General features: G+C 45.3%; 1 protein-coding gene across 2 annotated transcripts; it reads right to left on the bottom strand.

The window, feature by feature from the left end:
• Positions 1-479: 479 nt before the first annotated feature.
• LOC114582833 (uncharacterized) lies at positions 480-20,063 on the bottom strand. 2 transcript variants are annotated; one of them, XM_028704150.2, is made up of 14 exons: positions 19,695-20,063; positions 18,830-19,126; positions 18,285-18,438; positions 16,032-16,321; positions 15,359-15,667; positions 12,635-12,779; positions 11,580-11,786; positions 10,030-10,354; positions 7,826-7,977; positions 7,291-7,340; positions 6,326-6,496; positions 5,792-5,881; positions 3,660-3,813; positions 480-1,044 (listed from the first exon to the last, which is right to left on the bottom strand). In XM_028704150.2, exons 1-14 carry the CDS (start codon positions 19,984-19,986, stop codon positions 765-767), a joined length of 2,916 nt encoding a protein of 971 aa, XP_028559983.2. In that variant the 5' UTR covers positions 19,987-20,063; the 3' UTR covers positions 480-764. The 2 variants fall into 2 exon arrangements, with proteins under 2 accessions (XP_028559983.2, XP_028559984.2); XM_028704151.2 differs by having other exon boundaries at positions 12,635-12,776.
• Between the last annotated feature and the right edge of the window lie 1,794 nt (positions 20,064-21,857).

Below are 21,857 nucleotides of genomic sequence, written 5' to 3'. Positions count from 1 at the left end.
TATTATGTTTATGCCACCCATCTGACTGGGATTACCCTGGGCGGCTTCTAACAAATTAAAACACAGTAAGACATCAAATATTTAAAACTTCCCTATACAGAATTTAGGGACATTTGGGGGAAAATACAACACTCCCCACTCCCAAATAACAATATTAACTTAGCCCAAGCTAAAATACTTTACCAACACTCTTTGTCCCCCAGAAGAGATGTTGCTCAAGGTACCTGTCAGGAAAGTGCAAACTTTTCTTTAAAAAATTTTTTTTATTAAATATATTTTAGTTTACAAAAGTATGTGCATTGTCTCTTTTTTTTCAGGTCGTCAAGTCTTTTCTGTAGATCAGTAACATTCCATGTGCGATATTAGTGTTGTATAGAGCATAACATTAGGGGAGGGAGGGGGTGGTAAAACTAGGAAAGCGCAAACTGAAAAGGTGAATGAGAACGGGCAGAGAAACAAATATAAAATAGTCTCCTGGGAAATGTTCATTCCAACCTTGATTTTATCTTTGACTGGCATTTTATCCAATCTAATTGCTCAGTTTGTTTGGCACTGTATCAATTTCTTATGCATCCATTACTTTAGAAGTAATCTTTTCTTTAAAAAATGGAAAGCTTTCCACATACGGAGTAAAAAAGATAGCAGCAGAAAATTGTGTGCTTTGGAGTCTTTCTCCCTGACTTCGATGGGCTCTTTAAAAAAGAGCAATCGGTGCATAAGCCACCGTTTTCTAAATATTCAGAAATAGGCAGATCTTTCCAAGCTCATTGCCTTAGCTCTTCCAGACAGTAGAGGAATAACTTATGCATTAAATCTATTTTTTCCAGCACCGTGTTGACCAGGCTCTCCACAAACTCCTGTGCATCATTCATCTGACTCAGGCATAAACACTCGCCCTTCGTGAGAAGACGGTTCTCTTCTGCTATATTCAGGAATGCCTCTCGGTTTCTTTGAAGAGCAAAATCTTCCGTTAACTTCCCTTTAGACTTATTTATACGATCAGCAGGCTTTTCAGCAGAAGGCAGAGATTCCAAACAAATGGAGCTGAGAATCAAGGGAAAGCAACATTACAACACACACACACAATATCTGTTTTCCAGGGCCTCCCACCTGTCAATCACCTGAAATCACAGTAAGATTATCTTACTGCCCTTTCAGCAGCCTGTATCATCCAAACCACACAGGCAAAGGCACAGAGGTGTTGCTTTCGGCAGGTGGCTGCATCTTGGCCTGCCCCACACCTGATGTCAAGCACAACGTTACGGGGGAGGGGGGAGCACTGTTAATGGAGAAATCTGAAGGCTCCTTTGGACAAAAAAACAAGGACACCAGCCAGGAATACCAGAGCAAAACAGCAGCCAGTAGGCTTGGTCTTTATTGAAGACTGTCGCGACAGGACTCCCACCTGCCACAAGGTGGAACAAGATGTCAGCCCAGAACAAAAGAGCCCCCAAACTTTTATTAGCTGCTAATCCCCATGTTACACCCCCGCAAACTACATCACTCATACATCACGGTTACATCATGAAAGGGGAGGTCTGGTGGCAGTAATCTGAGCATCCTGGACCCTGCCCCATGGTTCTCCTTGCCCTCCACCAAACACCCATCAAGTGTAACAAAAAGATATTTACATTTCCCTGTTTCCCAGCCAAGTTAATCACACCCTTTTGTCTTCATCTGGATTTGTTATTTCTGGAATGGCTACCTGTCTGGCACTCAGGTATCAGGATGCCAGGGATTACCACTCAGGCAGAGGGGCTGCTGAGTAGCTGAGCTCACACGTCTATATGAATTTCTGAAGTTTTCCCAGTGAGCCAGTACAAAGATACATTTATCAGTGAATTGTTACATTTGGTATTGTGCAGCAGAGGCCCTTTGAATAGATAGGAAGAATATCCGCCCTCCCTTCCCCACAGGTGGGCGGGGTTTGCGGCACCAAGCGAGGCTCACCTGGGCGGGTGTCACCCACCTGCTTGAGCTGGCCTTTGACCCGCCCTTGGCCAGGGAGGACAATGGATGGCCGGCCAGGGGTGGGCCTAAGGCCAAAAAGGAAAAGAGGCTGATTCCTGGGCTCAAGCCTCTTTTGCCTTTCTTCCTTCCAGGATGTGATGAAGTGTTTTGTGGGGACAAATCACAAAAGTCACAAAAGCGATTCTGCTGGTTTTGGTAGTGGGCTGCATGTGCATGATATCTGCTGGAGGGGCAACCTCCCCAACCTATACATAAATTCCTGCAACAGCACGTAGGGCAAATGGGTTTGGCTTGGCCAAAATGACCTTATGGGCCGAATAGAGAGGCCTGCCAAGCCTAATTAGGTCCTTAACTGCTGCCATAAATCTAATGATAATCTATACAGTGATAAAATCCAGGGATCCATAGTACAAAGTCTCCAACCACCCATTAAAAGGGAAGGTCTTCAATCCCTCTTAAACACTTCAAGGAGCAAGGCCTGTGTGTGATGTAATCCATTGGAGCAGTCAAAATACAACATTCCTTGTTTCCCTAGTGTGGACACAGGGGGATGTCACTCCAGCCAGTATAACTTCCTGTTACACCAGGTAGGTGGGGGTGACCCTTGCAGACCCCACAAAAGGTCCAGTCATGCAGCCATCTTTCTCTCTCTTGATTCTCTTGGACTGCACAACGGATCAGTCCCCATATGGGATGAATCCACACCTTTCTCTGTAACTACAAGCTAAAGCCTGCCTTCAAGGATCATACTGTGAACTGAATGTAAGTAAACTTCTTATTAAAGGAAAGACTGTTGTGTCTTTATTCTTTTGAGAGGGATCAAAAGGGGACTTACCAGGAAGAAATCCAACATGGGCATGCCAGACTGGATTGCTTAACTAAAGAGATTCAAATGAATCTGCAAACTAGCTTCCTGTTGTATTGAGGGGAATGTGCTCTGCTACATGACTCTCTAGCGTGAGTAAAGGAAGGATAACATTTAATCAATATATCCTCTCCTACTATCCACAACATTCCTACAGCCTGCTGCACAGGCCTTTGCTCTCTCACTCTTTCCTCCTTAGGCTGCTGGTGGGGAGACCAGATTATTCCTGCTAGCTTGGAGATGGCTATAGGTCACCTCCTCCCCACCCTAAACCTCATTTCTGTCTGGTTAATCCTCTCCACCCTCTTCCAACTGTCAAGTTTCTATGGCCACCCCAACTGCCTTTAAATATTCCTTTCAACTCCCCCCACTGCCTCAGCCTGGCCCACTTCCTGTGGCATGAGCTCATACTTCTCTTTCTCTACTTCAGATGTGTGCCCCAGACACAGCTCCATACAACATCATTCCCACCCATCCCAAATGTTTAACCCAGCTTCTGAAAACCATCCAGTAGCCCCACAGTTACCATAACAACACCACGGCATTTCACATGCGGCCTCAACCATCCAACTCAACATCACTTCCTTGCTGGGGATAACAGCCCTGTCCCAATCAAACAAGTCTTTGCCCGAAACTGACCTGTATTTCAGTTCCCCACATTCTTACTACCGGCTGCTCCTGGGACACAGACACAGCAAATGAGAACAGAAGAAGAAGGTGGATTTCCAGTGCTGGTGTAAACATGGACCTTAGCGTGGTCCTCCAGCAAAAACTGGGCAATACTGGGCAATGCCTCAGCTCATCACTTGAGCACAGAAATTACCCTTTGGTAGCTGTTCTTGAAGAAGCGCCTCTCTCCGAATCCTCTTTTGTCTCCATGGTACAGGGCATGGCACAGTCCACTTCCGACCAAGGGCGCTTTATTCCACTCTGATGTCCGGCCTGGTCCTGAGCGACCCTTAAAGGGAGGACTTTTGCTAGAAAGCAAACACAGAGAAAGAGATTTATTTAATCAACCCAATGGCATATCTGCCCTGGAGAAACAGACCAATTAGGTACGTGCTCACCAGCAACAGCCGGTGGGGACTCTGTTTATGAGGAGAGTGGCTTCCCTGCCCTCTGAACCAACAGCAAAAGCCATGGTGGTTGTTAAGAGATTGATTCAAAATGTTGGTTATTAGTTGGGACCTAATAGCGAGGTCCCAACTTAAACTGATGGAATATGTGCAGCTTGCGGACCTAACATACAGAATAAGAGAACAAGAAGAACATACGTTTAAAGAAGATTGGAAAATGTTTATTGAATATATGGGGGTGCACTTGAAAACATTGGCAGCATTAAGATAAATTCAGCAGTGTAAATAAGTTTTGATGGATGGAATAATGGAATACGGAATGGTCTGGTTTATATAAAATATGCAGGGATTTATGTTATGCAAAATGAACCATGGAAAGAGAAGAAGGGAAGTTTTGGATATTTTAAAGTTGTTTAAATGACTATTCTACATTGTAAAACAGAAATATATATATATATATATATATATATATATATATATATATATGCAGGTTTTGGTGTCCTCGGGTATCTTCCCGTGTAAAAGTTGGGGTGTCTAGGCGACGTTTCGACGAGGTCTCACTCGTCATCTTCAGGCTGGTGCTTTCGGCTTCTTGTTCCAGTAACAAGAAGCCGAAAGCACCAGCCTGAAGATGACGAGTGAGACCTCGTCGAAACGTCGCCTAGACACCCCAACTTTTACACGGGAAGATACCCGAGGACACCAAAACCTGCATTCCTGTACCCGTGAAAATCTACGAAAGCATATATATATATATATATATATATATATATATATATATATTTGCTTTCGTAGATTTTCACGGGTACAGGAATGCAGGTTTTGGTGTCCTCGGGTGTCTTCCCGTGTAAAAGTTGGGGTGTCTAGGCGACGTTTCGACGAGGTCTCACTCGTCATCTTCAGGCTGGTGCTTTCGGCTTCTTGTTACTGGAACAGAGCAGGATCTCAGTGTTTGAGTTCCTATAAATACTGTTGAGGAGGTGTGTTGTATAGCCTCCAATGTTCTGGGCAGAGAGGAAGTTCCCAGGCTAGTGTGCCTTTTCTTCTTTTGTTCCTTAATTGCTTGAGGGATATCTTGAGTGATTTCTTGAGTGATATCCTGAGTACCACTTAGGTGGGTCATTAGGTGTGGATTAGTTGCTAAAGCCTTTGTGTCTTGACCTCTTGAACTTTGTGAAGAGTTTTTCTGAGAAGATGGCTGTACTGCATTTAGTTGTGCTCTGGCTTGGCTTCGTGTATAGGGGCGAGCTTATAATTATATTATATTATTATATTATATTAATTATATTATAATTACACACACACACACACAATGTTGGTTATTACTCCCTAGCTCAACTCATTTGGCTCCTTCACTGTTGATATCTAGTTAACATTGTCCTGCTCAACTGTGCTTTTGGTACACAGAACTGAGATTGGTATTATTATTATTATTATTATTATTATTATTATTATTATTATTACTACTGTATTTATATCCCACCAAGGAGCTCAAGGTGTGGTTCTCCTCCTCCCCATTTTATCCTCAAAACAACCCTATGAAGTAGCTTAGGCTGACAGTCTGTGACTGGCCCAAGCTCACCCTGTGAGCTTAATGGCTGAGTAGGGATTTGAACCCAGGTTTCCTAGGTCCTCGTCTGACACTCTAACCATTATACAACAACCGTCTGTTGGCCCCATTTATCCTGAGCTTCTTTTGTTTCCTTATTTTCTGCTGCAGTAATCTTTTTTTTAAAAAAATTCCATTAAAAAAAAAATCTTGCCAGGCACCTCAGGCCTACACTTTGAGGAACAGAAAGGCATGATAAATTTATTGGCACATTACTGCTACCTAGTGGATGGTTGAGAATACATACAATACGTAACATGGTTTTACTACCTTTTGCCAAACTATCCTGAACTTCACGAACAGCAGTCTCAATGTGCGGCATGTAGCAGGCATAGATTTCCTCCATCTCCTGGCTGCAGACTGAGCAAAGTTGAAAAGTAAACAAAAGAACGACACACTTTCCCCGCACAGCTCTGACAGGGTTTTCTATGCATTCAAAATGGCACTAGGGTCAGTCCCACAGGCACACGGAAAGCCCCGAAGCACTTATAAATTCACTCACGGAGTCACATTTGTGTGCTTTGACTTCTGACATTAAGTCAGGGTTACCAGGGCTCAGTCCCAAAATCTGTTTTCAGTGCCTGGGTTTATCTAATGAACAAGAGGACCTTTGAAAATGTGCCATCTGCCACTACACTTTCCCCTCCAGAAGTGTATTTCTTTTGTCTCACAAGTTCTGGGGTTAAAGAAGGGCTTTTGAATCAGAAGACTCAACTTTCGAAGAGGCTTGAGGCCTAGCACCCTTAAAATAATAATAATAAGGACTGATAGTCAGGGGCAGAGGTGAGAAGAGGTCACGTTTACCCTGGAAGGAAGGTCTTTGGGCCTTCTCTTTCTGCCAGCACCTTTTCATTAGGCTGATCAGATTTTCCAGTTTCTCCACCTCCTGTATCTTCCCCTCCAGCTCCCGGGTGTTTGGCCTTTGGTTCTCTTGGATTTGCATTCTGAAGATGGAGTTGTCTCTCTGAGGGTTGGCTGAGCAGGGATGGAGATCGAGGCATTCAAGAGAACATTTCCAAGACATATCACGTGACACAGTCATAAGCAGAGGTGGGGAAACTTTGCCACACCGGGCCTCGCTATTTGGCCCACTGCCAAATGCAGCAAAGGTGACACTGGGGCAAAGGGGGGTTGCAACCACCAGCTGGCTAATTGCCGGAGCCTGCATGTTGCCATGCACAGTGCTTTGAACGCTCCAAGCACCAGCTGATCACATGGGCAAAAATGGGCCACCTGAACACAGGTGATTGACAGGCTGGCAGCCCCACCCACTTGTTCCACTTGGGCCATGGGGGTGGGGATAAGAGATAAGAATCCGGCACACCAGTCAGATCCAGTTCCCCTCCCCTGGCCTCAAGGCAACTTTAATTGCACAAGCCTTCTTTTCCCAGTACAGTGGTATCTCGGGTTAAGAACTTAATTTGTTCTGGAGGTCTGTTCTTAACCTGAAACTGTTCTTAACCTGAGTTACCACTTTAGCTAATGGGGCCTCCCGCCGCCGCCACGCGATTTCTGTTCTCATCCTGAAGCAAAGTTCTTAACCTGAGGTACTATTTCTGGGTTAGCGGAGTCTGTAACCTGAAGCGTATGTAACCCGAGGTACCACTGTATGTGCTTGACTCCCTGCCACAAGATGCTGTAGACGCCCCATTGGAAGAGTGCCCATTTTTCTCTTGTGTTGGCTTCCCAGGGCACAACTGCATTGAATATATATTCTCTGTAATTCAGACAGGCAGAAATAAGCCATAGGCAGAAAGAGCGCAACTCACATGGATACGGTTCCTTGCCGGTTAGCACTGAGAACATGAGGATCCCATAGCTGAAAAGAAAAAAAGCAAGTCGATTAAAAGCTCCTCCCAACTTCAACTGAGATCTTTCCTCTTCCTGTGGGACAGCAATATCAGTGGTCCCATGCCATTTCCCATCTCCTGGGCTTCTACATTATCCTGTACTATAGGTTAGTCAGCAGAAGGAATGCCGCAAGAGGGAGGTTAACCAATGTCAGCCTCACTGCCTTCATTCATTCACACAAGAAGCAGTCTTAGCAATCTGGTGCCCTCCAGAGTACAAATGCTACAAGCTCCAGCTGGGGCTGATGGGAATTGTAGTCCCAACGGCATCAGGTTGTGCAAGAGTATCCTACCAACAATGTGCTCCAAAGACAGGGACGTAAGGAGAGCCTTTCTGGATCAAGCCAATGGCCCATCTAGTTGAGCATCTGTCATGCTAACCTTTTCCCAATTCTATAGTGCTCATGCAATTGCGCCAACCCCCTTGTGCCCCACAGCAGACGCTTCTGTCCACCTGTAGACATCTGTGGCTGGGTCTGGCTTGTAGGACTCGGCAAAGGCTTCGGGGGGCATGTATTCGAGGGTCCCGCCAGATACTTCTGCACTTTCAGAGGTGAGAGGGGAGCGCTGAGTTGTCCCAAACTTGGACAAGCCAAAATCTGCCACCTGAATGGGGGAGACAAGGCAAAACAGTGAAGAGAACTCCCAACTGGGACAACATAGGAAGCTGCCTCCTGCCAGGTCAGACTATTGGTCCATCTGGCCCAGTCATGTTCACATTGACTGGCAGCAGGAGCTGTCCAGAGCTTCAGAACGGGGATATTGCCAATCCTACCTGGAGATGCTGACGACTGAACTGCAGATGCTCTGCCTCTGAGTGACAGCTCCTTCCCAAGGTATTGACTTACCTGCACTTTGTCCTCTTTAGGATTACTAACCACGGTGCTGCTCCATAAGCAACTGGGTTTTGCACCACTGCTTTGCACAGCAGGCAGACTCTCATCACTGGGGTGCAGCATCCCCTATTCTGGTCTCCAAGCAGAAGACGCTCATAAAGAAACTTTATATTACATAATTGAAAAGTATCAGAAGACTAATAGTTGGGTGGGAGAGCTGGAATTTTTTTTACATCTGGCAGCCAATGTGCCACTCTGGTTTCAGATAGTACATGGGTAGACGAGTCCTAAAAGCCCAGGACACAAATTTTCACAGCCCTCTAGCAGTTGTGGTGGCTCATTTACCAGAACTAATGTACAGTGGTACCTCAGGTTACAGACGCTTCAGGTTACATACGCGTCAGGTTACAGACTCTGCTAACCCAGAAATAGTACCTCAGGTTAAGAACTTTGCTTCAGGATGAGAACAGAAATCGTGCTCCGGCAGCACGGTGGCAGCAGGAGGCCCCATTAGCTAAAGTGGTGCTTCAGGTTAAGAACGGACCTCCAGAACGAATTAAGTTCTTAAGCCGAGGTACCACTGTATTTAGTGTTCACTCTGGAGGTGTATACTTGATTCTGAGCAAACCAAACCTCCTACAGCAAAATATATACATGACACCCCCGCAAATATCATAGAATTGTAGAGCTGGAAGGGACCCCAAGAGTCATCTAGTCCACCACCTGCAAATTATGACCATAAACCCTTCATTTAATGATATGAGACTCTGCTAGGCCACAGCCTTATTTTTTTTTTACTTATAATATGCAATATTTCTAATACTTCTAATACTAATATTTCTCTTTGTTTTAAGGCAAGTGGCGTAAGGAACAAAAGCTGAGTGTATCATGAGGCTGAAACATCATCACTGTGGAAAGTAGAGATTGCTGGTGTCTGCTTCCGAGAAATCACAAATAATGTCCATGAAGAGGGAACACGAATTGGCTGATGCTATGACTGACCCTGCAGTGGCACAGTTTTTAATGCGACTTGTGTTTGTTATGCCAGAAACATTCAAATGAGTGTTTAATTATTCCAAAGTATGAAGGCTACAGGGGACGCGGGTGGCGCTGTGGGTAAAAGCCTCAGTGCCTAGGGCTTGCCGATCGAAAGGTCGGCGGTTTGAATCCCCGCGGCGGGGTGCGCTCCCGTTGCTCGGTCCCAGCGCCTGCCAACCTAGCAGTTCGAAATCACCCTTGGGTGCAAGTAGATAAATAGGGACCGCTTACTAGCGGGAAGGTAAACAGCGTTTCCGTGTGCTGCGCTGGCTCGCCAGATGCAGCTTTGTCACGCTGGCCACGTGACCCGGAAGTGTCTCTGGACAGCGCTGGCCCTCGGCCTCTTAAGTGAGATGGGCGCACAACCCTAGAGTCTGTCAAGACTGGCCCGTACGGGCAGGGGTACCTTTACCTTTTTATGAAGGCTACATTACAATGGCGAAGAATCTTGCCATTTTTTTTGCTGAATATTGCAAGCTTCCAACAACTGTAAGGAATTTGGATCCATTGTACGATGGATGCGCTCATTTGCAACGGCACCGTGAACATGCAAGCTGCAAGAGCACATGGTCTGGTGCGGACTTGCTTCAGGAGGAGGTAGCAGGAAGCTCGAGGCCTGCTTACACCCAAGAACACATTTCAGAATCTCAGCAACTTACAAGCGCTCCATGACATGGTTGCCTGGAGTCACTCAGCTGATAGAGAAAAACTTTCCCAGAAGCAGAAAGGGAGCACTGACGTTGACTGGTCCCAATTAAAAAGAGAGAGGGAGAGTACGGCTCACCTTCACATTCAGAGCTTCATCCAGCAGGATGTTGCTGGGCTTGAGATCCAGGTGGAACCGCGGAGGATGGAGGCAGTGCAGGAAGTCTATCCCCAGGGCTACCTGGTAGAGGATGCGGATTCGCAGGGGCCAGGGCAAGGCACTGGACAGCAAGCCAGACAAGTTGCCGTTCTCCACATACTCCATCACTAGGCCCACTTCATTTCCCTTCTCGTAGAGACCATAAAGACGAGGGATGGGGGCGAAAGATGCCTCATCCATGAAGCGGGCTTCAGTAAGGGCTTGCTGTCGGATGCAGGACACATTTGCGCTGGGTGCATTGGTGCTTGAGGGTGAAAGAGAGTCCATGGTGAGAGTCGAAGGAAAAGTTACAAAATACTGCTGAGACATGGACTCATTGAATGATGAACTCAAGGTGGGGTTGCCTAATCAGAAGGTCTCAAGAGCTCCTAAGTCTGTCAAGAGCTGGTCTGAGTAGGTTGGGAGAAGATATGGAAAGCTGTCTCACATCAAGTCAGATCAATGGTCCATCTAACTCAGTAGAGCCAAGACCAGCCTTCACCAACCCATTTCCCACCAGATTTTTTGGACTATAATTCTTATCAGCCGCAGCCAACATCTGGAGGGAACCAGGTTTCGTGAAGGCCAGTCTACACTGACTAGCAATGGCTCTTCCAAGGTCTCAGGTAGGGCTCTCTCCCGGCCTGACCTAGACAGACAGCTCTTCCCCCATGAACTGTATGAATAAGGAGCATTAGCTACAAAATTCTGAACATGAAACCAAGATGTCAGCAGTCTAAATTGGCCTGCCCTTGGGGTTTCCTTTGAAGGATCCAGGAAACAACCTGGTACTGTCCAAAGAAGTCACAACATACATTCCCAAGCCTTTAAAATTATTTGCCACATTGCTGAAGGCAGAGAGTCTGGGATTTGGGACCTTGTGGGTGCAAGATAGAGGCTCTACCACATCTGTATAACCAATTCAAGGTTAGATTACTGCAATGTGTTTTACGTAGGGCTGCCTCTGAAGACGGTTTGGAAACCTCAGCAAGTGCAGAATTCAGAGGCCAGGTTGCTCACCGGAGCAAAACGGTTTGAGCTTATTAAACCAATCCTGGTCCGACTGCACTTGGCTACCTATTCGTTTCTGGGCCCAATTCAAAGTGCTGATCATCTTCAGATGCCCTTCTTGATGTGCCTCCTCCTCGAGAGGTCTGGAGGGTGGTAACAATCAGTCTGTGGAATGCTCTCCCCAGGGAAGTTCACCTGGTGCCTTCATTATATACCTTTAGGCACCAGGTAAAAATGTTCCTTTTTAACCAGCCCTTTGGTTGACCTGATCAATATCCTGTACCCTTTTAAAATGTGGCTCTTTTTTTGGGGGGGGGGGTATTATTGGGTTATTGTTTTTACTTTGACTTTCTATATTGTGATCTTTTATGTGAATCACCCTGAGACCTCTGGGTATAGGGCGGTATATAAATTCTAATTCTAATAATAATAATAATAATAATTCCACCCTCAACCACACACCCAGCCACCAGCTTTACCCGTGGAAAATCTTCACCGCCACAATCCCCTTTTCTTTGTGCTGAGCTCGGAAGACGGTACCAAAGCCCCCTCTGCCGATGTGTTGCAAGTTCTCCAAGCAGTTCTGGGGGATCCTCTCGTGGAACATCTCCAGACCAGGCATCCTTTTTGAAGGAGCATGTGCCCCGAGCAAGGTCACTCCATTCTGACTTGTGCACAAAGCAGATCTTAAGGAGGGTGAAGAAGAGGAGAGAAGACCATTTACATATGTTAAGATATAGTATGAAAACAAGTGTGTCATGTGCCGGGTAGACTAGTGAGTTGGAGCAGGGGAAACCTGAGATCAAATCCCTCCTCAATTTGGCAACTCTACTCAAGCCAAAGAGGTCTACCATCTTGTTGCCCACAGTAGCCACCTAAATGCCACCAGGAAGCTCTAGCAGATGATGCACTTTCACAGCATTCTTCCCTGGTATTTGGCGATATGCTGTCACCGCACAGCTAACCCATCATGGCTAGCAACTTGTTGCAAATGAATGAGCCTAATCCCATTGGATGGCCATGATCTTAATGTTAAGATAAGCTAATGGCCTTTGCCACATTCTGTGACAGTGAGCTCCACAAAATTGGTTGTCTGAAGATGCCCTTTTATCTCTCCTGACATCTCTACCAACACTCAAATTTCTCTGGGTTGCCCCTTCAAATCCCACCTGAAAAATCCATCTTTCTCACAAAGATTATGGCAGTTGGCATGCCTTGCTGTAAATAACCCTAAGAATGTTTAAATGAAATGGATGCGCATTCTTATACCGTACTCTCCCATCCCAGTTATGCCACATGTATTAAATTATAGATTGTAAGTCGCTCTCGGCCTCCGTAAATTATCATGCGTACTGAGGGTGCTATACAAGCCCAAATTAAGAACCGCATTTTGTCTATCCACTTTCTCCACAGTGCAAAAGCACCAGGAGAGAGAACGGCAGACGTCTGAGCTATAGCTCTGTTGTAGGCATAGTCTTCAACAAAGTGCGATGATTGACAACTCTTTAACTCATTGCTTAAGCACAGAGATCACCTTTCGGCGGCTCCTCCTGATGAATCTTCTCTCCCCAGATCTTCCTCTTCAATTACATCTCCTGCTAGCACATGGGAGAACTCATTTCTTAAATTCTGGAAATTTGCAGCTGCCTCTGGAAATCTCATGATTGCAGGTGACCCTCCTGAGAGAAATTGAGAGTGCAGAGATAAACCAGACTTACAGTGCCATCCTAACCGGTCTGCTCAGAAGTAGATCCTACTGAATTCAGTGGGCCTCCCTCTAAAGTTAGAGGAGTTAGGATTGCACCCATACTTGAACGATGGCCTATCTCTCCATACTTCATGTGTGCGCTAGAGTAAGCTGGTTAATATGTTTCGGATATACGCTTAGTACACTCAAGTCTCCCTATGAGGCTGATCACTCTGCTTTTGACTAAGCACATGTTGTAAACTTTTATGCTGTAGTGTAGACTTTTATGGACTTGAGTCTGTAGGGCTGTAAAGTTGATGAGGTTCCCCCTCTTCATTGCTTTACACAGCCCCCAAAGTATGTACAACAAGGAGCACAACTGAACACTGCCCACTGTCTACCCCCAAAACACACTTCTTCTTTTTTAAGTTTTGCTTTTCATTTTCATACATTAGGTCTGCAACTTATGCTCACTTTACTTATGTGATCTCAACCTTATGCAGGGGGGGGGGGAATAAATAAATGGAAGGGGGGAAGCAGCCATTCCATGCTCTCAATTTATTTATTCTTTCTCCCACCTGCACACCCCCTGGGCTTTCCCGCTGTGGAGAGATTTTTTTTTAGTCTTCTGCCTTGCCTGCTAGCCTCTGGGAATGAGGCAAAACCTTCTCAGAGCCCAGTAAGCAGCAAACAGAAAGGAAGAGGTATGGGAGTGACAGTATTCCAGAAAGAGCATTGTAATTCAAGACTACTGCCCTTCCTAAGCACTTTATCAAATAATGTTTTTCCTCAGGAACACACTTGACCTTAAACATCTCTGTAAAAAAACAGAAAATACTTTTGCAAGGCTTTCATCCTATCCAAAGTTTGAGAGAAGGCTCCTTTAAACTGAGCAGATTTATCTCAAAGTAAGTGGGTGGCGCTGTGGGTTAAACCACAGAGCCAGAAACCAGAGGCCTTTCTTCTGGGCATAGTCAGCCAATTGGTGCCAAAGAAGGATAGAACTTTCTTTATGTATGCCACAACAGCAGCAAGAATACTTATTGCAAAGTACTGGAAGACACAAGATCTACCCACTCTGGAAGAATGGCAGATGAAGGTGATGGACTATATCAGAGGTCTGCAACCTTTAAGACAAAAAGAGCCACTTGGACCCGTTTCCGAAGAAAAAAACAACTGGGAGCCGCAAAACCATTGCGACATTTCAAACAAATATAACACTGCATATATTGTTTCTTATCTTAATGTCCGATCTGACAGCGGGCAGGAAGGTGACGGGACGGTGTGTGACTAACGCACGCACTGCCCCCATGCGACGTCACAGCCAGTACAGCGCCCGCCACAGTGGGGAGTGTCGGGGCACACAATGCGCCTCCTCCCCTCGCTAGTATCCGCCCCGGAGCCATGGCAAAGGTGTAAAAGAGCCACATGCGGCTCCGGAGCCGCGGGTTGCAGACCCCTGGACTATATGGAACTGGCGGAAATGACTGGTAGAATCCGAGACCAGGGAGAAGAGTCGGTGGAAGAAGATTGGAAGAAATTTAAAGACTATTTACAGAAATACTGTAAAATTAATGAATGTTAGAATGATGTCGGAATGAAGCTAAGGGGTTTTTAGTAGCAATGTTACAAGGAGTATGTAAAAATGGACTGCTAACAGATGAGAATATACAGTTATTACATTTTAAGACAAAGGACTAAGATAAAAACAAAGAGGGAAAGGATTTGCTGAATTAACTTACTGAACTGGAATACAAAAAAGGGAGGTGTGAGGAGGTCAGGGAAACAAGTGAATGAAAGACAAGATATGGAAAGATCTATTTGTTTTTAATTGTTTTTACTTTTTTGTATTTTGTATTCTCTTTTTTCTTTTTTTATTCTATTATTATTATTATTATTATTATTATTATTATTATTATAACCTTTTTTGAAACTTTAATAAATATCTTATAAAAAATAATAATAAATAAACCAAAGAGCCTAGGGCCTGCCGATCAGAAGGTCGGCGGTTTGAATCCCCGCGACAAGGTGAGCCCCCGTTGCTCGGTCCCAGCTCCTGCCAACCTAGCAGTTCAAAAGCACGTCAAAGTGCTAGTAGATAAATAGGTCTACTATTTACCTTCCAGCAGGAAGGTAAACGGTGTTTCTGTGTGCTGCTCTGGTTCGCCAGAAGCGGCTTAGTCATGCTGGCCACATGACCCGGAAGCTGTACACCAGCTCCCTCAGCCAATAAAGCGAGATGAGCGCCGCAACCCCAGAGTCAGTCACGACTGGACCTAATGGTCAGGGGTCCCTTTACCTTTTTAAGTATGCACAAATAGTGCTGCTAAGCTGTTCAAACCACAAATGCACCATGAGAAACATTATAAGTGCAGCGGCCTAGCACAAAAATATTTCACTTCTGTCCAATTGTTCCAAACAGCTGACGGAAGCCGTATACAATGAAAGTGTTTAATTTTTTCAAAAATGTCCCTACTAGACGCTCCAAATAGGACTCATTATAAGTCTGAACACTTCTGACAAAGGCATGTGCTGAATAACTGGTTATTTAAAAGTAGAACTGTGTCTTACCAGTTATAGCCAAAGGGTTTAATTCGTCAATGTCTTCAACTTCTTCATTTTCTTGTCCGTTCTCAATCATTCTCTTTCTGATGCGTTTTCTGCCATCAACCATTTCGACTGACGTGGATACACACTTGAAATCTCCTGCCCCAAGAGCATCAAACGATGCAGAGAGCGCGAGAGTGAATGAAATAAGACCCCCTTGTCTCAAATGGCGAAGCGAAGGAAAATCCCTCCCAAAGGAAGGAAATCTACAGGAGGCTCCATTTCTGTTTCCACACTGCCATTGTCCATGACCACACCAGCCATCGAGGTGGCCTGGGGAACAACAAAAATTATAATGAAAACACTCTCTATAGACATCATTAAGGTGGGTCTAAAAAAATTAAATCCTTCCCTAAATTAGGATTTCCCCCCCTACACTGGTACTATGAAACAAAATCAAGGGGGAGGTGAGGGGGAAACAAATATGAAAAATACTGAATCAGAGGCTATTGGTGTATTGTAATACAGAGTTCTGATGCACCTGGACCAGGTAAGAAACAAAAACTCCTCCTTTCTCCGAAACTCTGAAAGATCCTCTTTCAGATGAGATGCTCTGGACTACCAAGAATAGTTTTCCTTCACCTCTCAGACTCCCCACACCCAGCTCAGTGTGCACCCGGGACTCCTCTCTCTTTACCATCATTCTCTGTGATAGCGAGAAGATTCCTCTCCAGATCTCTTTGGTTGATGGATTTCAACACTGTCAGGACCACCTCCACAGCATAATGCTCGTTGTAGTAGCCAAGTAGCAGCTGGGTCAGGTCAATGGGATCTGCCTTCTCCAAGCGCCCTCTGGGAATGTTGCTGTAGCCCTCCTTGACTGGGAGCGAGTTGAGACGGTACTTGAATTTCCTCAAATTATAATTTGCCAAGTTCTCCAGGGTGCCCAAAAGACGGCTGTGGGTGGTTTTCTCCACTGTACTCCTTCTGCAACAAAATGGCAAAGCAAAAGAAATGTCAAAGTTAGGCAGGAAGGGGAACAGTCTCAGTCTGCTGTAAAACCAACAGCTCTGTGTGATGCTGGCTGGAGGTAAAGGGTTAGCATGAAACCTACACTTTCTCAAGCTTTCTATCACCAGGGTTATGCCAACAACTAAATACAGTCATACCTCAAGTTGAATGTGCTTTGGGTTGAGCGTGTTACTTCCGGGAGCGCACTACTTCCAGGTTTCGCCGCTCGCACATGCGCAGACGCTCAAAATGACGTCACACACATGCGCGGAAGCGGCGAAACGCGGCCCACGCACATGCAGATGTGCCGTCACATCTTACATACCGTTAGCATCCTGAGGTACCACTGTAGTGGCAGATTGAGGCAGAATTCACTGTAATCAGCTGGCAATTACTGGCATCATATATCTATTCGATAAAAGAATTCTCTGTTACTGGTTTAGAGTTCAACAGATGGACAACACTAGGCTACCAAAAAAATGCCTGATTGAGCTCTCGAATGGATTACCACTTAAAAGCTGGGTACATCACACTGCCCAACTGATGGGCAAATATGACCTCTCAGTGACTGAGATTATATTCCCAGAAAAATATCTTAAAACGAACCATAAGGGCAGTGGCAACTAAAAATGATCTAAACTCTATGTGCACATCTACATGTGCCCCATTGTATTTTAAACTTAAAGAGGCCAATGAACATACATCTTATTTTAATGAACTGACTTTTGCACAACTTCGAAAAACTTTTACAGAGCTACGACTAAATACAATAAGCTCTGCTTATAGAGATGGGAGACACAGAGGCATACCAAAAAACGAACTTGTCTGTATTAGGGGATGTTCTGAAGTAGAGGACCTTATGCATTATATCTTGCACTGTCCCTTATACAATGATGCAAGAAAAATATTTTTAGTACTTACACAGGGTCCCCTGGACAGAACCCCTTTGACATGATTTTATATCCCCTCGCAGACACAGATAAGTATGTGACCTGGTGTGTAGCACTTTTTGCAACTGCTGCTAGGAAAATTAAAGCAAATTATATAGCCAAGGTAGCCATTAACTGTAAAGGAGATGAATTTATTTGATCCTATCTATCTACCTCAGGCTATGCTCTAACTTTGTCACCAAACTCTGAGTATAAATTGCACACTGTATTAATTGATATTGTTTTTAACATTAGTGGCCACGTGATGATTTTAGCTTATGAATTTTATTATTTAATGTTTTTATTTGTACATTAGGGTACTTTTATAGCTCTGTTTAGAGTACGTAATGTTTTAATAATATAAATGTTTTAAGTCTTTTTTATCAATTCAGTATATTTTCTTTTAATTGTCAAATAATTCTGTGTACATTGCGGCAGCCTTTGGCTTTGTGCAATAAAACTGACTACTACTACTACTACTACTATATATCTATTCCAGCTTCGAAAATGACTACTGTAAATTATTTGCTGCTGCATTTTCCTTGCGGCTCAGTTTCCATCAGACTAAGTGCAGGTATCTGCTCTGGAAGTATTGTGACAGCGTCCCCGTTTTAGGCAGAATTTGCGGATCCAGAGGGTTATTATAGCCAACACTAGTCTCAATGGGTCAAAACAGGCCCATAGAAACTAATGGATTTAATTAATTTAGGTTTGGAACTTACAATAGGTTTACTCTGAGTAGAACCTAGTTGAATATAGCCCAGTGGTTCTAAGTGAAGAAAGCTCTTCTTTTCTATTTTCTTTTCCATCTCACCTCCACGTGCCTCTCAAAGTATTTTTACCCACCTCCTATAATTTCTTCTCCAGTTCTCATTTCACACTCAGCTTGCACCTTATTCTACTTAATACAAAACACCAACGGAGTAACGGTGTCGCATAGAGCAAGGAGCGCAATAAAGTTGTGTGGTTCTTGGCAACAGTTCCGTCCATCACTTAAGCACTGAGATTACCTCCTGGTGTTTTTTCCTGACGAAACCTTTCCTGCCACATCGTCTTTCGCCTCTACCAAATGAGATAACTCTCCACCCAGCACTTCAGTAACCTTGATTTTTAAGTTCTTGCAATTGGCAATGGCCTCTGTCTCTCCGATGGTTGCAGATGAGCCTGTTGACAGGGGGGAAAAATGAGAGAGGACAGATAAGATCAGCCTTACTCAAGAATCTTTCCTGTGTAGGCAGATCCTCACAGAAAACAAATTCAGTGCCCAATGGCCACGCAAGATTGCTTTTCACCTGCAATCATGTAATATAAAAAGGAAGTGTAAAAAAAAAGATATGGATAATCTCAGCAGGTAGAAAACTTAATCCCCCGGCAATTAAGGTGAAAACTGGTATCATTAGTGCAAATGAGCTGCTTATAAATACTTTACCTTAGCTGCCATCTGAAGTATTTCCAGAACGTTCCAATGGAATGCTCAAATCGGTGTTCATTCAACATTTATGTTAAACATCTGCATTTAATAACTAGTTATTTAAAAGGAGAAACCACTTCTTACCATTTATAGCTAAAGTATTTGATTGGCCAACTTCAACTTCTACTCTTTCTTGTCCATTTTCAACCATCCTCCTTCTAGTAATGCTTTTGCCACCGACTGTTCTGGTTCTGGTCGATGCAAACTTGAAGTCTCCCATCCCACAGCTGTCAAATGAAGTGAAGAGCCAGAGAGAGAAGGAAGGATCTCTCAAAGAACGAAGTGAAGCAACATCTCTCTCAAAGGGAGGATGCGCTCTTCCACCAATGTTTCTGATTTCTCGCTGCCATTGCCTCAGACCAAAGCAGCCATCGAGGAGGGCTGGGAACATTAGAAGAAAAGTTCACATCGAAAAGGGTCTCCGATTAAAAAAACCAAACAGCAGCACAGAATTCCCCCTGTAGGAACTGCTGGATTATAATCCATAATAAAAAAACTTATAAATAAAAGTATTATTAAAAGTATTTAATAAAAGTATTATTAAAAGTATTTAATAAAATTATTAATAAAAGTATTATTAAAAGTATTTAATAAAATTGTGAATAAAATTATTTTTTAAAGTATTTAATAAAACTGTTAATAAAATTATTAATAAAAATAAAAATGTGGAGATTATAGAACAAAATTAATCTGGTAGGTGAAGTGAAAGAAAGGTTAAGTCCTATGCCAGCCTGTTGACTTAGGAGTTTTTATCCACCTCCACCTGCAGCAAGGAAGAGGGATACACCTGGGCCAGGTAAAATCCCCAACTCTCCTGCTTTTAGCCTGTCCCACTTTCAGACGAGATGATCTGGACTCACCGAGAGCAGATTTCCCCCACCACTAAGACGCCCCCCCACGACCCCCACCCGGCCCAGTGTGCTTCTGCAACCCCCGCCCATCTCCTTACCACCACAGCCGTTGACTTGCAGGAGCTTCTCCCGCAGGTCTCTTCGGTTGATGCATCCCAGCACCTTGAGCATCACCTCCACAGCGCCATCCTCGGCGTAGTAGCCGAGCAGCAGGCGGCACAGGTCCAAGCGATCCGCCTTCTGCAGCCGCCCCTTGGGGATGCTACTATAGCCCTCCTCGGCCGGGAGCGCGTTCAGATGGAACTTGAACTGCTTCAGATCGTACTCCTTCAAGTCCTCCAGGGCGTCCGCCAGGCGGTCGCGGACGGTCCTCTTCCTCTCCTCCGCCATCGCGTTCTCTCCTTCCCCGAGGAGAAAGGGAGCAAAGAGAAGTCCGACTCCGCGGCAAAACTTCCCCCGACGGCTGCGGGGGGGAGAAGGCAGCAGCTCGAAATCCCGCCGTGGGACAAGGCGGCGGGTGGGGCGCCGTCTGTTAAAGGCAAGGATCCGCTTTCGCTTTCAGTTCCCTCCTCCCCCTCCCTCTGTCCCGGAAGGGTAAAAGTGAACCGGGCTGGCAGTGGTGTAAACCGAGGAAAAAATCGCGCCCCAGGCAAGCCGGTGCAGCAGGAAGCGGAACGGCGGATTTGGGCAGCGAGGCGTCGTGTTGAAGGAGACGGGGTTTCTTTTTGTTGCAGCCTGGAAATCCAAAGCAGGCTTAGCCTCCAGCGCCTAACCCCGTCGTATAAACCACGGACTATATCGCAGGGTTGTCGTACTTTGCCATACCCTACGACATTTCTCCAATAGAGAAATAGAGACATCCGGGTGGCGCTGTGGGTTAAACCACAGAGCCTAGGGCTTGCCAATCAGTTCGGCGGTTCAAATCCCCTCAACGGGGTGAGCTCCCGTTGCTCAGTCCCTGCTCCTGCCAACCTAGCAGTTTGAAAGCACCTCAAAGTGCAAGTAGATAAATAGGTACCGTTCTGGCGGGAAGGTAAACAGCATTTCTGTGCGCTGCTCTGGTTCGCCAGAAGTGGCTTAGTCATGCTGGCCACATGCCCCGGAAGCTGTATGTCGGCTCCCTTGGCCAATAAAGTGAGATGAGCACCGCAACCCCAGTCGGCCACGACTGGACCTAATGGTCAGGGGTCCCTTTACCTTTAAGGGGACATTCCCAGATCAAATCAGATACTGGGGCGGGCTTCTGTTAATTTAGGGCTGTCCCTGGAAAACAGGGACACTTGTAGGGTCTGCTTTCTTCTCATTGCCCACCCAGTTGCTGGACACTGGTCTGAGCTGCAGGACTGTCATTGCCAATTGGTTTCTATATCCAATGGCAGGGGAATTTTTTAAATAGTAAAACAGGAAACATTTCTTACATTGACACTTAAAACACACAACTTCCTCCGAAGAATCCTGAGGGCTTTACCGGTACTTACTTAGTTTGATTTTGGTTGTGGCTAATGGGAGTTGTGGTCCAACACATCTGGAAGGCACCAAGTTGACAAAGGCTGGTCTGGAACCTACAGTATGTACTTGGGAGACTGTATCTCCCGGTGCTTGTGTTCGAGGTTAAGCAACGGCGCTTGCAATGTTACCTGAACCAGTGGAGGGCAATCAGACAGAAAGGCAACCTTGTACCATGAGGGATGCCGATGCTGTGTCTACAAGCACAGATTTTGTCGTAAGTCAGAGAACTAGCTGGGTTAAGAGCTTGAGACAAACCCTTTGTGATCTTTTGCAAATTTATCAGTTCTCCGCAGATTGAGGAGCTTGCACCTTGTCCAAAATCATGCTCTCCAGCTGCTTTGAGAGTGTGGCAGTGCTCAGAATTGTGTGGAGAAATCACCTGTTCCTGAGAGCAGGTCGAAGTTGTATGCTTTAAATCCCTGGTTCTCAAACTTTCCCCCCTCACAGACCATTTAAAATTTTCTGATGTTCTTGATGAATCACTTGATGCCTGTTGCAGCAGTTGTGATGTGCTAGATGCTGTAAACGGCGTTTCTGTGTGCTCTGGCTTCCGTCATGGTGTCCCGTTGCGCCAGAATTGGTTTCATCATGCTGGCCACATGACCCGGGAAGCTGTTTGCGGACAAACATCAGTTCCCTCGGCCTGAAAGCGAGATGAGCACCACACCTCATGGTTGCCTTTGACTGGACTTAACCGTCCAGGGGTCCTTTACCTTTCCCCTAGATGCTGTATGTGCCGAGAACCATTGTGG

The sequence above is a fragment of the Podarcis muralis genome, chromosome 13 (assembly GCF_964188315.1).
Source record: "Podarcis muralis chromosome 13, rPodMur119.hap1.1, whole genome shotgun sequence".
Classification (NCBI taxonomy): Eukaryota; Metazoa; Chordata; class Lepidosauria; order Squamata; family Lacertidae; genus Podarcis; species Podarcis muralis.
The sequence above is the reverse complement of the archived record's forward strand: the minus strand, read 5'-3'. Positions and strand labels throughout refer to the sequence as shown.

What these genes read in the sequence shown, in the direction of transcription:
- LOC114582833 (XM_028704150.2), bottom strand. Translation starts at nt 19,986, where the DNA reads ATGGCGGAGGAGAGGAAGAGGACCGTCCGCGACCGCCTGGCGGACGCC. An exon ending in TCAGGAAAAAACACCAGGAG is followed by an intron (nt 16,322 to 18,284) that starts GTAATCTCAGTG and finishes ATTTTGTTGCAG; the next exon opens with AAGGAGTACAGTGGAGAAAA. An exon ending in TCAGGATAGTTTGGCAAAAG is followed by an intron (nt 3,814 to 5,791) that starts GTAGTAAAACCA and finishes TTTGCTTTCTAG; the next exon opens with CAAAAGTCCTCCCTTTAAGG.